General features: G+C 38.2%; 1 protein-coding gene across 1 annotated transcript; it reads left to right on the plus strand.

Annotated features, from left to right (window-relative positions):
* The first annotated feature begins 12,295 nt into the window (after positions 1–12,295).
* On the plus strand, positions 12,296–15,314 carry LOC134944289 (olfactory receptor 2T1-like). The gene is made up of 2 exons (XM_063932868.1): positions 12,296–12,464; positions 14,704–15,314. Exons 1-2 carry the CDS (start codon positions 12,296–12,298, stop codon positions 15,312–15,314), a joined length of 780 nt encoding a protein of 259 aa, XP_063788938.1.
* Positions 15,315–16,593: the final 1,279 nt, after the last annotated feature.

A 16,593-nucleotide genomic window follows, 5' to 3' on the forward strand; every position in this document is an offset into this window, starting at 1 on the left:
AGTAAAGTCCAGGAACAGAGCACTTTTTGCCTCATGGAGAGGGTCAGGTAGGCAAGTATGTAATTTATCTGTCTATAGGTTGCTCTGTCCTCACATCCTGGGACTATGAATGTGCAGAAGATAAAGAGTGATTACACAAAGTGATTTTGGCCTCTTCTAGCACACCATAAATATTGAAATTAATAAAAATCTAATTATTGAATGAAGAATGAAAAATCACACTTATGTCTTATCAAATAGGGTGTTATTTATTTTTACTTAGACATAACAGGAACGTTTAAATTCCTTCTCATCTTTGTAAGTACAGCAAGCCACTAATAAATTATTCTTGTAAGTCTGACAAAGACAAGGTGATAAATCATAGGTACGTGTATTTTAATGTTCATTTTGCTTTAGATCCCATTTTATTTCAAATTAATTACTGATGTAAAATTATATGTTTATATATGATATTGTACTTTTTATCTGCAATCCTATCAGTTAATGGACTTTGTCAGTTGACTTGATTAATTTAGATTATGTATTAGATCTGCAGATCATTCTCTACCAATTTAGACAATGTATGCTATTTATCACTTTCTAAAGTCAACCTGCACTTTATTATACTTTTGGCCTGTTGAAGTTTTAAAGTTGTAATTTATTCATACTTGCCTACCTGACCCTCTCCATGAGGGAGAAAATACTCTGTTCCTGGACTTTCCTGGTAATGTATGATTGCCATCACCTGTGGTGAGCTAGTTATTTGATAAGAAAGGTGTATCACCACAGGTACAGGTAAGGTAGGTAAGTATGAATGTATTTATATAAGCACATAAGAATCTAAAGTCAGACTAACATATGTCAATTTATTTTACATTTTATACCCACAGTAGGCAAATATATGTTTTATCCAATCACATCATAATACAATATATTGTTTTACAGTGTTTCCACAACTGAATAACAACAACAAACATTTCCTATACTACTTCTAAATAGTTGTCACTAAATAATTTACTCTGGCTGGTAATCACAAGAAAATATAAAGCTTGGTATGTACTATATGATATATTGGCCAATCTTGCAATCTGCAATATAGTGAGTATCCCTATTTCAGTGTTTGATGAATGGTCTGATCATATCTTCCCATCTGATGTGCTGCACATAAGGTGGAATGTGACATATTGTATTATGCAGTAACTTTACACCAGTAATGATGCATCATGTCTTTATAAGGCAAATCACATATTTTTTATTTATTAATAGTTTCTTATATAGCGCAACATATTGCATTGCACTTTACAATTGGAACAACAGTAATAGATCAAAACTGAATAAAAACAGACAGACATAAACTTAAAATGTATAGGGAAACAGGCATTCATGCACAAGAATAGATGCTACCTATTGCATAGCTGCCTACCTGACCCTCTCCATGAGGGAGAAAATGCTCTGTTCCTGGACTTTCCTGGTAATGTATGATTGCCATCACCTGTGGTGAGCTAGTTTATTGATAAGAAAGGTGTTTCACCACAGGTGATTGCAATCATACATTACCAGGGAAGTCCAGGAACAGAGCATTTTCTCCCTCATGGAGAGGGTCGGGTAGGCAAGTATGACCTATTGCATAATGGTCCACCAGATTGCAAATGTTCTTAATGGGCTGTATGACATGGTCCCCCAGCAAATGGTGGCCTGAGGTCAGGAAGGTGTGAAAGTGAAGAAAGACAAAATATGTGAGGTTACATGTGGACTGAACATAAGGGATGTAATTAGATAGGGAGGCATGGTAGGTTATGTGGGTTGGTCCAGAATTTGATAAGCTTTCCTGAAAACGAGAGCTTTCAAGGAATGCTTAAAGATTTTGAGGCAAGAGGTGAGACTTATTGTACATGGGAGGGCATTCCATAGAGTTGGTACAACATAGATAAAGTTCTGTAATATTGGGGTAGATGTATGAACTTTTTTTCTGTGTAAAAACGGTAACTGCGCACGCTATTTGCTGCAGTTACCGCACCTCCCGATGTATGAATGAGGATTTGGATGTTTTTTTCGTGCTGCGCTATGGGCCCCTCCCCTTTTCGCTGTCACCACCCTCTAGCTGGCGGCGGCAGGACTTACCAATGTATGAAGGGCTTTTTCGGATCTCCCCTTCGGCGATTGCAGTCTTCGACTTCGCTGTTGTTTTCCATGCGGTGCGGCTCCCAAATGTCTTTTTTCTGCCGACGGCCATGTTTGTTTGTGAAATGTTGAATAAAGTTAATTGTTACCCGCCACCTCGGCACACATCCACAGCATCACAGGACAGAGGACGCGCATGCGCACTACTACAGGCGCGGTGGTCAGTGGGAAGGAGATGTCGTACGCATGCGCAGAGATGCACCGATGAACGTGGTTTTTTTTTAGAATGGGAGTAATAACTGCATTTTTAAACAGAAATGTAAAGATACCAGTAGACAGAGATTACAGATATAGTTAAAGTTGGGATGAGCACAGGAGACAGAGATTCACTTATTTGTGAGGGTATGGTATCAAGGGGAGAGGTAGTAGGGCAGGCAGAAGAATACAGATATTTCATCTTAATTTGTGAGATCAAGTGAAGGGAGGGTTCAGAAAGGGAATTTAGCAGGGCACTGGCTGTGGAAGAGCATACAATTTCATGTTTGATCTTATAAATCTTGTCCTTGAAATAGAAAGCAATATCTTGTGCACTGATAGTAGCTGGTGGAATTGGTGAGGGAGGTATAAGAAATGATTTAAATGTAATAAAAGTTGCTTGGGGTTAGAGGCTTGAGCAGAGATGAGAGATTGGAAATATGTTTGTTTGGCAGTGTCCAGAGCATTACGATAAGAGTGGAAAAAGTTTTTCTGTGTGAGGAACATGAACTACAAGATTTAAGCCACTGACTTTTTTATTTCCGTCAAAGTTTTTGTAGGTGTCTTGTGAATATACAGTAGAGTGTCACGGTTGACATCTAAGTCTACATGGAGTCTGATGGGTAGCTGGAGCTACTTCAATAGGTGCTGTTTCTAAACTCTGGTTCAGGTGTGATACATCCGTCTCAGGAGAGTTGAATGTAGAAATTGGTGAGAATATTTGTTGCAGAGAGGTGAATAGTTGTTAAAAATTGATAGCGTTTATATGTCCGTGGGTTTGAGGAGGTTTGGTGTAGTATGTATACTGTCACAATATATTGTTACATCATATTGGACCATTGCTAGATCAACACATCACTCAGGGATCCACCCAGCTTTAGACATCTCAGGAAATAGCTCCCATGGTTTTGTTAAACCACAAGGAACAATGGAAAATGAAATGCCATTTTTTTAAATATTCAATATATACATTTATTTTCCAATAAGTGAAACTTTCAAAATGCAATTGAAATAAATGTAATTTTTCCCCTCTCTGTTGACTTAAGTCAACAATACAGTACATGCTACATATGAATATCTATCAAAAGAGAAAACAAACCACAAAGTGAAGAGAAAACATACTGTAAAACAGGAATTCCTATACTTTGGAAACAGAGAGCTGACTAGATAGTGTGACGTGGGGGATATATTTTTCATAAACTTTTTCCTGTATATCCATATTTTTTTTTCCAAATCATAATAACCTAAGTGGTTGAGTATTTATTTTTATTTTTTTTGCACCTTCTGTGATATTACAACTATCATTATGTATCCATTTTTTCTGGAAGGTTAAAGTTTATTGGAAATTAATTCTCCTTCCCAGCCCTGTTTTGGCCCAAATTATAAAAAATTAAAATATGAAAAAACACATACATATTCTTCACATGCTCTTCACATATCAATTGTGGAACTAAGTAAACCCAGATAGGAGTACTCAGCTTTGTCGCTGAGCATCATTGTGGCAGCAAACCTGTGTCTTTTTGCCATAATCCTGTTTACTTTTTGACTCTTCCAATTACAAGACAGCTAGCAACACAATGGTATAGCAGAGTATGAGCTCAAAAGATCTCTATTTTACTGCAGATTGAGGTAGAATCGACATAATGAGGATGGTCTATAATAACCTTCTGATGTAAGCATTGGAACAAATCTGGTGACTTTGCCCGATGCCTTAATGTTGCAGACTCACAAGGAACTCAACAATGCTTATAAGTCACAGGCATTTACATTTCCCCCATGTTGAGAATTTGGACTGATTAGTTATGTTCTAGTAATTCAGTTTTGGACATCCCTCAACTACTATTGGTATAATTTGTTCAAATCTACATCTCTTGCCAACAATGTATTATTATTTTAACTTTAGGTTTTATCTTTTTATTTATACAACATAATGTAAATTTCATTAATTAAGTAGTCATTGATATTTGAAATTTTCAACAATCAGTGGTTTAAGTAAGAACATTATACTGGAAGTGAATATCTCAATACCATGGCAGCAAGAGCTTTAGATGATGATGATGATGATGATTAATTTAATTTTCTTTATTTTTTTATGGTGCCACTGGATCTGCAGCACCCAATTACACTGTATATAAACAAATAAACAAAACAAGTAACCAGTGACTTACAGTTTAATAAGATATAAGACCAGTATAGGGTTTATAAACATATTGTAGCTGCATCAGCAAACAAAACTAAAATAAGCATCAGGGTGGAAAAAAACCCCAAGGGATATGGTGCATTCGAAGGGAGTATGGAGTAGACAATATTTTAAGTAAAAGAAGGAAAAGCTCATAAGGAAAGAGGGCCCTGCTCATGAGAGCTTACATTCTAGAGGGGTCAGTAAGACAGACAGGGGTGACAGAGATGGGGTAGACAGTGAGCGTGGGACAGAGGGTTAGGATAAAAGTTTGCTTAATTTTGTTAAGAACTGGGTAAAGAGAGCCCATTTGAAGTTTTATAGAGAGGTGCAGAATCTGAGGAGAAGTGGTAGAGAATTCCAGAAAAAGGAGCAGCACAGCCTAAATCTTGGGAGTGGGATGAGGTAATTAGTAGGCAGAAGAAGCGGCATGAATTTGTGACATGAATAGGATGAATAGGAGTGTAAAGAAATATAAGGTCAGATTTGTATATGGAAGAGTAATGGGTGAAGGCTTTGTAAGTGAGTGCCAGTACATTGAATTGGATTCATAAGGGGAAGTGGTACTAGTGTAGGATTTGGAGTGTAGCTAGGCATTTTTGTTAGAGAGGCCAGATAGGTGGAGATTACAGTAGTCCAACCTGGAGATTACCAGTGAGTGGATGAGGATTTTACTAGCATCCATGGTAAGAAAAAGTTTGATCAAGTCAATATTTTTGAGATGAAAATGGCAGATTTGTGAGAGGTACTGAATGTGTGGTTTAAAGGAGAGAGAGGAGTCAAGGATTACTCCAAGAAAGTACATTTGTGGGCTAGATGAAACAGTAGTGCCATCAATAAATAATGAAATTGTGAAAGTTGAGGTTGTGCAGGAGGGTGGGGAGATGATCATCTCATTCTTAGACATGTTCAGATTAAGAAAGCATTGGGACATCCAAGGGGAGATAGTAGTGAGACAGTTGAATTATGAGTGTTAATAAAAGGGGAGAGGTCAAGGGATCAAAGAAAGATTTAAGTATATTCAGCAGAGAGATGATATTATAAGTCAAAATAGCTAATGATCTCACGTAAAAAGGAAGTATATAGAGAGAAAAGGAGCAAGCCAAGTACAGAAACTTGGGGACAATTACAGTTAGTGGGAATAGTGCAACGTGGAGTCATAAGAGGAGACAAAGCAGGAATGGTCAGAAAGGTAGGACAGCCAGGAGTGGGCAGTTTCATGCAGACCAAGGGTATGAATGATTTTCAGGAGGAGACGGTGGTCCACAGTGTCAAAAGCAGCATAAATGTGAAGGAGAACAAGCAAAGCCTAGTGGCCCTTGGATTTAGTGACAAGGAGGTCATTGCAGACTTTTGTGAGGCTAGTTTCAGTGTAGTGGAGTGGAGTGGATGGAAGCCAGATTTGAATATGTCAAGTGGGAGTAAAGAAAGACAGTTTGCTCAATGAGTTTGTAGGCAAAAAGGAGGATAGAGACGGGTTGATAGTTAGAAAGAGTATTTGAATCAAGGGTAGTTTTTTAAGAACAGGGCAGAAGAGTGCATGCTTGTATTCAGAATCTGCAATTCTCGATGAGAGTGAGAGATTGATCAGGTGGGCAAGATGGGAACATGCAGAAGGAGTGAGGTAGTGGAGGTGGCTGGAAGGGATAGGGTAAAGTAGTTAGGTGGAGGGGAGAGGAGTGGATGAGGGACACGACTTCCTCACCTGATGCATGGGAGAAAGTTGACAGCATTGGCAAGAGTGATGGGGAGGGGTAGTAAGGGAAATGATGGGGAGTGGTGGTAAAAGTGATGAGGAGGGGTGGTAAGGAGGTGGCTGGTTATAGATGGTCTGGTGGGATTTGATGTCCTGATGTACAGAGTAAATTTTCTATGTGAAGGAAGCAGCAAAGTCAGGATCAGAGAGTTAGGATGGCAGGTGAGGTGGGGATTGGCAGAGGAGTGAGTTGATAGTGTCAAAGAGGCTCAAAGACTGGGAGCAGACTAGGTACTTGAAGTATGACTGTTTAGCGAGGGAAAGGGCAGCACTGGAGGATGAGGGTATAAGTTTGGAATATAGCATGACTGTCTTAGAGTTTAACTTCCTCCACTGTTGCCCGATTGAACTCGAGCATTTTTATAGTTTTTTGGTGCATTTGGTGTGCCAGGGTTAAGGTGTTGATCTGCAAGTGTGAATAGTGGTCGATGGAGCAACAGAGTCAAAAGTAAAGATAAGAAATGCATTGTACAGGGAAGTGGGTTGTTCGGGGCATGAGAGAGATAGAATAGGAGAGATAAGTGAGTCTAACAGGGAGGATAGGGACATGGTCTCAATAGCCTGAAAGTCATGCTTAGTGATGGTGACTTAGGAGGTAGAGATGGAGAAGCAGAGAGAGATATTGATTTACCCATACTCATCTTTTCATCTTACTGCGATGTGGCATGTTGCATCAAGGCATGCTGTATGGCATGCCAGGCTGCGACTATTTGCAGCGGCTGTTCATTTAAATATTTCCTTTACAATTTATTGGCATGATTGCCAGCTGTGAAAAGTTCAGGGGTGAGTGATGTTTGATAGTGATTTCATTCAAGCTTTAATAGTCAATGTAATTATATAGAAACCTGTCTAATTTTTTAAAAATAAAAAAAAACACCAGCCAAAGAAGAGAAAGGGCAAATGAATGCTGTATCAAAACTTTCCTTTGTGTAATCTAACAGGGCCTCTGGCTCTTGTATTGATATAGGGTTTACTTGATCCTTGTAAGGAGTCTTGCCTGACAACAAATAGAAGGGGCAATCCCAGTACCTATAAGGAGAAGTTTTGTTTCTGCTGCTTGTTTGTTGAAAACATCCCGAAAAACTGTGTAGGTGGAGGAAGATGCAAATTATTCAAAGGAAGAGTAACTTGAGTAGGAAAAATACACTGAAAGCAAGGTATTTTGTATTTTTAACCCCAATCTAGAACTTGAGCAGCAGTAAAATCAATGTGAGGGTTGTGCTTCTAGAGCTACAAATAACTGAGCACCACATAATTTGAGGCTTTGGTGATAAGAAAAGTAAGCAATTCAGAATGCAGAATGACTACTGTGAGCCTTATTGCTGTAGTTTGATGAGTAATGACTCCACCTGGGATGCGGCTACCATCAGAAGTGCTGAGATGAATGGATATTGGCAAAGATGACACATGAACAACTGCTGAGGTAATACAATTCTTGGCTACTCTGAAACCAACAAATGTGGTTTAGGACTTTGTACCCTTAATATTTATTGGGTTATGGAATAAACAAAATCTGGACTGCATGAAGAGTTTACTACTATTATTAAACTGATGCTAGCTGCTGAAGTGTCCAGGATTCTTGGAACAGGATCCTAGGACGTGGCCTGAATCAGCACACTAAAAGCATACATTTTCATTAAAATGTTTCTGAAGTTCCTCAGTTGAAAAAGTGGTTAATTTGCTTTAGTTCCTCAGTGCTGGAAGGTTGCGATTGGAATTGAGGAAGGCAGTAAAAGCCTTGTTTTTCCATATTCATTCTGAGTAGAGTATGAAATTGAATGGCTTAACAAGCCACTGTATAAGATTGTTGATATAGTAATAATTCACTGTATATCACTCACCACTCTCCATTGCTCCTCAAAAAAATCCCATAAGGTGTCTATGAAGCTATCAAAGTCAGAGAGAAATGGATCAGAACTGTTTCTGACAGCAACACAATTATAAAAGCCATCATGATATGAGCTCAAATAAAAGTTTTTGGTTGCAGTTTCAAATAAATTCCACATTGATTAAGGAATCCTCTACAAAGTTTGAGGATGCAATTGAATTTCTCTGGTGTAGGCAGATTTAAACAAGGAATGGAGAAACTGGAAGTAGTTTGAAGTGTTTTATAAAAATAACTTGTTCTAATTTCCATAAGTTATAAAGAGTCCATATGGGTAGAATCCTCTTGCAGGAAGTGAATCACTTGACCTTGTGTCATTTTTATTTCCTCCAGTCGATTTCCCAGAATTTGCATTGAATATGACACTTGGGGGTATATTTAGTAAGAATCATATTTTCCGAAATTTGTATGAAGATTAAACACGATTGACATCGGGAGTGATGATGTGCAACTTTTTTTTTTTTACGCCTCATTTACTATGCTGTTGTATTTTTGATATGCGTATTTTCTGATGTCAATGTTATTATCAGTTTTTAAGGTACTAATGCGGCCGAATTTTGTTTTGCGGACGTATATATATTTTTTTTTTATGGGTTCATATATTTTTTATCATGGCCGAGATTTGACTCCCTTCCTGGCCACGTTTTTTCTGACTTTCGTTTTCGTCACTCGTCCGTGATTGGATGGGTTTGTGATGGAGGAGTGTCTGTGCAGCATAGTATAAATATGCCCCAAACCGGACGGACCTCGTGGGTTTAGCTAGTGGAGAGGAGAGAGGTAGTGTTGTTTGCAGTAGGATATGTGGAAAGTTGTTTAGGTGAGTTTAAGTGATTGCTGAGTGGTGTATTTGGTTTGTAAGACATCTTGTGATTATTGTTGTGGTGTTGTTTTGAAGTGTGTCATATTTTTAGTGCTTGTGTTTTTATTTCAGTCTATTGTTGTTTGTGTGTGTGTGTGTGTGTGTGTGTGTGTGTGTGGGGGGGTTTGGGTGTGTTTGGTGTGTGGTGTGCTGTGTTAGTGGAGTGGTGTGCTGTGTTATGTGTATTACGTTATTTGTGTTATTTGTTGTGTGTGTCAATTATGTCTCAGTCAGAGGTCAGTGAGGTGGGGGAGGTGAGTGAAGTGGAGGTGTTGAGTGAGGCAGAGGGGGTTAGATTGAGGGAGGAGGTGAGTGAGGCTGAGGGTGTTAGTGAGAGGGAGGGGAGTAGTGAGTCGGAGGGTGATGAGGAGGGTGAGGTTGCTGCAGCGGACTCTAGTGAGAGTGATGGTGCTGTGGCTCTGCAGCCATGCACCACTATGAAGACCGGGGGCAACCAGAAGTTTTGTTATGCAGAAAATGTTGCACTGGTTGGTGAGCTGATGCGCCATCATCGTCAGCTCTTTGGTGCTGAGGCCTCCAAAGTCACTTCTCGCAGAAAGAGTGCTATTTGGTCTAAAGTTGTAGTGGCTATGAATAGCGAGGGAGTTGTTCGCAGGACAGAGGACACATGTCGTAAACATTTTTACGACATAAAGCGCTGTGTCAAGGCCAAGATAGCCAAGGAGGCCAAGTCTGCCCGTCAAACCGGTGGTGGGCATCTGTCTATCGCAACTTATGTGGAGTGAGAGGAGCCAGTGCGGAGATTTATTCCTCACGAAGTGGTTGGGGCCACTTATGTGCGTTCTTCATATTGGCCCAGGAGGGATGGTGAGTAGTGTTTTTGGTCATTTTTTTGTGTAAAATTGTTTTTTAGATGAAACATTGGAGTCCTGCTATGTGTTTTATTTGGACTATGCTAGTTTAGTGTGTATTAGTGTGTGTAATTGTGTATATCATTATTGTTTGTGTTAAATATCCTGTATGTTAGTATTGTGTGTTACTAATTAGTTAAGGTCTTTATTAATGTACCTGGTGAAAGGTACCTTATTTAGAATTGATTGTATTGGTTATTGGTCAGACATACCATTTATCTGCAAAGGTGTAAGTGTGGTGTCTTCATGATTTATTTGATAAGGACACATGTTTGCATGATGCTTAGTGATTTTTTAACAGAGACGCTTTACTAGGTGGAGTTTTGTTTTTTCACAAATTGTTTTATATTTCCAAAGTATTTTTAAAATGTTATGTATGCATTTGGTATGTAGTTTGTTTTTCAGTCAAAATTGTATGTGTTCTGATATGTGTTTGTAACATGAATCTGTTTTATTTTGTATGCTATGCACATGTTGCCAGGTGTGTTGCATAGTTGTTGCAACATTTTGATGAAGTTTCATTACCTGTTTATGTTTTAGTTTAGAGGATTTGTTTTATAATGTATGGTTATGTATGTGTTTGTAAATACTTAATGAGAAATGCTGTTTGTTGTTATTGTTTGTTGCAAATGCATTTGTGTGTTCAAATCATATGTTTCTTTGTATTACAGTGGCTCGGAAACGCACACGCTAAACCACTCCTTCAAATGTTGAACGTGGTGCTGATGTTGCAGAAGGTATATTTGTAACACATTAAAACTTAAGGAGGACTTCAAATCATTGCCAAATATAGACAAGTTCATTTGTTTCTCATAGGTCCATCCCGCCATCATCCGACTGCGCAAATGCGCACAGGCCACGGATCCACAACGCGTCAACACGTGGCACAGAAAAGACCACAACGCGATCTGCCCAGAGCACAATCTGCCTCTCCACCAATGCGACGCATCAGTACGGTCGCATCAAGGCCACCGTCCGATTTGCTGGCACCCTCCCCACCACTTCAACTGCAATCTCCTCAAATTCCAGGTGAGTCCAAAAATATACACCAAAAAATAAAACACAAACCATTACAAAAATTGAGGAGAAAAAAAACCCACAGAGTAATCTTAGATTATTGTCTGTACATTTGAAGCTAACACTAGCATATTGTGCAGAAGTATACTACCAAATGTGAAAGTAACGTTTGCACACATAATCATATTGGGACCTTGAGTAAATATTTCAATATAAATTTATTAAAATTAGTTTAGTATAGCTATCACAGATGTACTGTAACATACTGACCAAGTTATTTAGTCAGAATCACACTAAACCAGGGTTTGGAATAGCAAATGTCACTTGACATTATGTTTAGGCTTAAGGTTGTGTTGCTTAATATACTGGGACAAAATAACAACAATAGCAGGCCATAATGCAGTGGTATTCCAACTTTATGTAATCACGTTGCCCTAGAGTTTGCTACATTTAAACATGGCACCCATAGCCAAAATAAGACTTATTGGGAAATTTAGGATGAAATATTAAAATAATGAGATTGTGTTTATATGACATCCTTAGCCTCAATTGTGTGTTGTGTGAAAATATTTACTTCTGTTTCTTCCCATATTTTAGGACTGACAGCTACTAGCACTAGTTTAGCTTATTATATTGAGCATAAAAAATTGATTTGGTCATGGCCCACCAACCCAAGGCACCCCTGCAAGTGCTCCGACACACCACAGGGAGCCACGGCTCACAGTTTGAGAAACACTGGCATAATGGGTAGGCCAAATTTCTGCTTATGTAGGTATAGACTTGAAAAAAAATTATATTTCACTTGTTGGTATTATTTTAAAAAATATGTACAAAAGATAATTAATACAAAACCAAAAAAACTAAAATATTATTCCATTCATACACACACAGATCAAGGCAACATGACCCCCGAACACCAGTCAGATGTAATGGAGGAAACTTATGTCCTTAATCTGCTGCCGGTAGACCCGACAACACCAAGCACACCACCTATGGCTGGTCCTCCGCCTCCAACTACTCCACCTCCACAATTGAGCACAGCCACACCACCGACACAAAACACATTCCAGATATTTTGTGACAGCTGGACAACCCAGCAACCACAACATATGGAGTGTCTTCGCAGGCAGACCCAGCTGCTGTCAAGTCTTTAACATTATCTCCCCAGATTAAGTCGCACTGTGTGCAGACAAAATTCTGAGATCAGCAGAATTGCCACATGCATGGAACAAATGCGGCTGATACCAGCAACATGATGCTCACCATGGCCAGGATTATGGACGACCAAATGAGGCAACATCAGAACTACCTCAATCTCCTAGATTCTAACAATCGACTATCTGAAAGTCTTGCCAGAATAATATAAAATAACATGGCATCAAAAATCCAACTGAATGCTACATTAAGCAACCTCAGCCACATTATTGCCAACCTACACAACCAACAACCCAGCACAAGCTCTGAAACCACAACTAAGCCTATTTCATCCCCAGTTAGAAGATCAAGAAGAAGAGCTAAAGTCCCTGGCCCCGACTCTGCCGGTTCTAAGGGCCACACCAAAAAAATAATTTAAAGCAGCAACAGGTGTTGGTTTGTTAGGGGGGGGTTAAGTTTTTCTGTGTTTCTATTTGATATTTTTGAATATTTATAAACAAAAAAATAAACACATTTGTTTGTTTGCACAATAAACACCTGATTTGTGGCCCAAATGAATATGGTTATAATGATTTAAGACATATTATGTTATTATTGATAAAATGTGTTGTACAAAAAAATAAAATACAAAAGAACACATAAATTTAATGAAACACAGGGCAACATCCATTTGTGTGGGATTGTAATCATGTAGTTAGGTACTGTTTTATGTTTCAACAAATGTAGGCTGAACTTAGGTTTTACATGAAACACATCTAAACACGCTTCTCAAAAGCAGGTCTATTTGAAAAACATATTTTTTTATGAAACTCTAAATTTCATGGACGAAATGGTCCTTTCACGGTGGTAATTAGAAATAAGATTTTTTTTTTAAATGAACGAGTTCTATTTTTAAACAGCCGTGTTTGACCGATGGTGTATTTATTCATATTTTTTTACACAGGCCACACAAAAAAATATGAATACCCTCATCACTGCTGAGATTTGAGTTTAGTAAATTCCCAAGATGACACTTTGAAGAAAAAACACAAACTCGGTCAAAATCGAGACTTTAGTGAATATACCCCTTGGGGTTATAGTCCATTTGGCCAGTATCAACTGTAATATTCAAAGTTTAATTTTGGCTCTGGACTGGGACCACTGGGCAGGACTGGTTAGAACTGGAGAGAATGAAGGTACATGGTCTAATTTCAATAATTCTCATTCAGTGCTTCTGTACAATCTAGTCTAGTTAGATAACTGAGCAGGAAGAGAACTGAAATAAAGACCAAGGCTTCAGAAATGATATATCAACATGCAACTGAAGCATGCCCTAGCTGAAAGCCTTGATCACAGGTAACTGGGGTGCTTTCTGTCAGCAACACACATGTATGAATACTGTTGGTTAGAGCAGTAATGCACATTGGTAATGGATGTGTATTGTACTCTGCAGGTACATAATACATGCTGGTGTTGTATGGAGTATTGCAGATCACTGTGAAGAATACAGGGATTGGCAGGAAGCTGGAGTATGAAGATAGGAGCTGGAGAACTCATGACATCTGATGTGCAAAATGGATTGTGCACCGGACAACAATAAGCACGGTATCAAGACGTGGAAGTCCTGATGTAGTCCTGGTAAAGAGAAGAAGGACAAAATGCATTGAGGCTGTGTGGTCCTCCTGCTCTGGGATTCATATGCTTGTGTCTTTCCTTGATCTTAGATAAGCTTTTATTGCACTGACCAAAAATCTGTGCATATTTTATCATGTATGCTTAACCTATTTTTTTGCATATGTGTGTAATACATTTTTTTTAAATATATTGCACTATATATGATGGTATAAGCTGAGAATCAGTTCCTGGTTTTATTATTCATACAAGCCCTCTTAGCCCGAATGGTATGCCCTGGACTTTAATTTGGGTACATGTGGATGAATACCTTTTATATGTCACCTAGAAAAATCATATTTAATGCCTTTTTGCCACTTTTTTTACCATATATATATATATATATATATATATATAGACAGTATGTACAGATGGCACTCCTCGGTTATTCAAATAAGCAGAATTGCTACAACAGCATTGCCATCAACGTTTCAGATGCATTTATTCAAGCATCTTTCATCAGGATACATATATATAAATAAGAGGAAGGTGGCACTCTGGAGTCTTTTCAGTGGTGAAATGCTATACTTTATTCAACATATCTTTTGAGCAGCCACCCGTAGCCCATGACAGCAATTGCAGAGTTTGGGAAACTCTTGGTTAAAGTAATATGTACTGAATGTTTCTTTACAGAGTAACCTGTATATGACATGGAGAACCAGACTAACATCAGTGGATTTCTCTTGTTACCGTTCTACACAAAATCAAATTATATATTGTCAACTATATGTTTATTTTTCTTCCTATATATATATGGAGTGCTTATTAATGCTATTATAATAACAGTGATATATATGGATGCTCAGTTACACACCCCCATGTATCTATTTCTCTGTAACCTGGCATTAGTAGATATCTGTTATACAACCACTACTGTCCCAAACCTGCTGTACATGTTACTATCTGGAGATAATACAGTGTCCTTCATACAATGCTTCACCCAGATGTACTTTTATTTTTTGTCTAATTCCTCAGAGATTTATCTAATATTCATTATGGCATATGACCGATATGTTGCTATATGTGATCCTTTACACTATCAAACTATTTTGAATAGGAAACATTGTCTCTTATTGGCATCTGGCACTTGGATATCAGGAAGCTTAAACTCTTTTGTGATTATAACCCCAGTATCACACATGTCCTTCTGTCATTCTCGGACTATACACCAGTTTTTCTGTGATGCTAAAGCTCTGATTAACATCTCCTGTGCTGGCAGTAAAGATGCTTATATTGTAATCTATATGGAATTATTGACATATGGAGTTTTCCCAGTCATGTTCTTTTTGACATCTTATGTAAAAATTATTAGGGTCATCTTACAAATAAAATCTAAGGAAGGAAGAAAGAAAGCCTTCTCCACCTGCTCATCCCACCTCACCATTGTCATCATGTTCTATATGACAGTTTTGTCTGTGTACATGACACCAACATCAGAATACACTGATGTCCTAGAACCAGTATTTAGTGTACTGTACTCAGTTGTAACTCCCATGATGAACCCTCTGATCTACAGTCTACGAAATAAAGATGTGAAAAGGGCTCTGCTGAGACTACTGGGGAGGAAAAAAAGTATTGAACAGTAAGAGAGAATGAGCAAAATGTTTAAATAAAACTATGTGATTGATAACTCAATTTTATCAATTTGTTGTGAATGACTATAAAATAAATGGTAATATTCTGTGAATTTGTTCTCCTTGTTAGTTTATTGTGTGAAATATTTCTAATCCATTTGTTCTGTCTGCTTAATCCTTTTAAATTCACTAAGCCTGAATTTTAGTGCTATATCTGTGGCCAATTTAGCAAGTGGTATATGCTTTCATTTCAACAAATGACAGGGATGGTTCCATTCCTAGTTTCAGAATCAGAATCAGCTTTATTGGCCAGGTATACATGCATATACTAGGAATTTGTCTTTGGTTTGCTATATAACAGCCAAGTAAGTAACAGATAAGCAGTTGGTGAGGGGGGGGGGGGGGGGCAAGTAAAGTCACACAGATAGGTATACCATAGGGACACAAGTTAGTCACATGTACGGCTATGTCAGTCAATGTTTAAGAGTTCAGCAGGCGGACCGCTTGGGGTAAGAAACTTTTGAAACTTTTGCTCAGCAAGCAGCAGTTTTACAGATATACTGTAAACTTAATTTTGCATCGGAATTATTTCTGGGACCAAGGAAAGTATTATTATCAAGTGAAAGGGATAGCTATGGGAAGTTTGTTCGCACCAAGTTACTCTAATGTATTCGTGGCTAAGTGAAAAGAAAAAAAAATATGTCAGAACAGCCCTTTTGGTCACCATTTATTCGTATAGAAACAATATATAGATAACCTGTTCTTTGTGTGGAATGGCCCAGAACAAACACTGACTGAATTCCTCATGTACATGAACTCAAATACATATGGCATGCAGTTCCCATCTACAAACAGCAGCAAAATGGCAGTACAGTATATCTAGGTCTGGAAGTATACAAAGAGGACAATAACATACACACACAAACCCATACAAAAAACGTAAGTAGTAACAATATGCTCCCAACTTCAAGCAACCACCATATAAAATGGATAGAAAACATCCCTGGCAGACATTTCATGAGAGTCAAAAGGAACTGTTCACAGCCACATATATTTAAAGATCAAGCACAAAGGATGAAAGTTAATTTTACACAGAAGGGTTACAAATATGAGGACTTACAGAAACATATTGAGAAAATCCAACTTCTGGATAGAACACAACTCTTACAATACAAATAGAGAACTGAACAACAGGACTCCGGTGTATGTTTCATAACCCAATTTAACAGCCAACATATGGTCATGAAAAAAAATTCTGGCAAAACACTGGCACATCTTAAACTTGGACAAA

Source organism: Pseudophryne corroboree, chromosome 7 (assembly GCF_028390025.1).
Source record: "Pseudophryne corroboree isolate aPseCor3 chromosome 7, aPseCor3.hap2, whole genome shotgun sequence".
Classification (NCBI taxonomy): Eukaryota; Metazoa; Chordata; class Amphibia; order Anura; family Myobatrachidae; genus Pseudophryne; species Pseudophryne corroboree.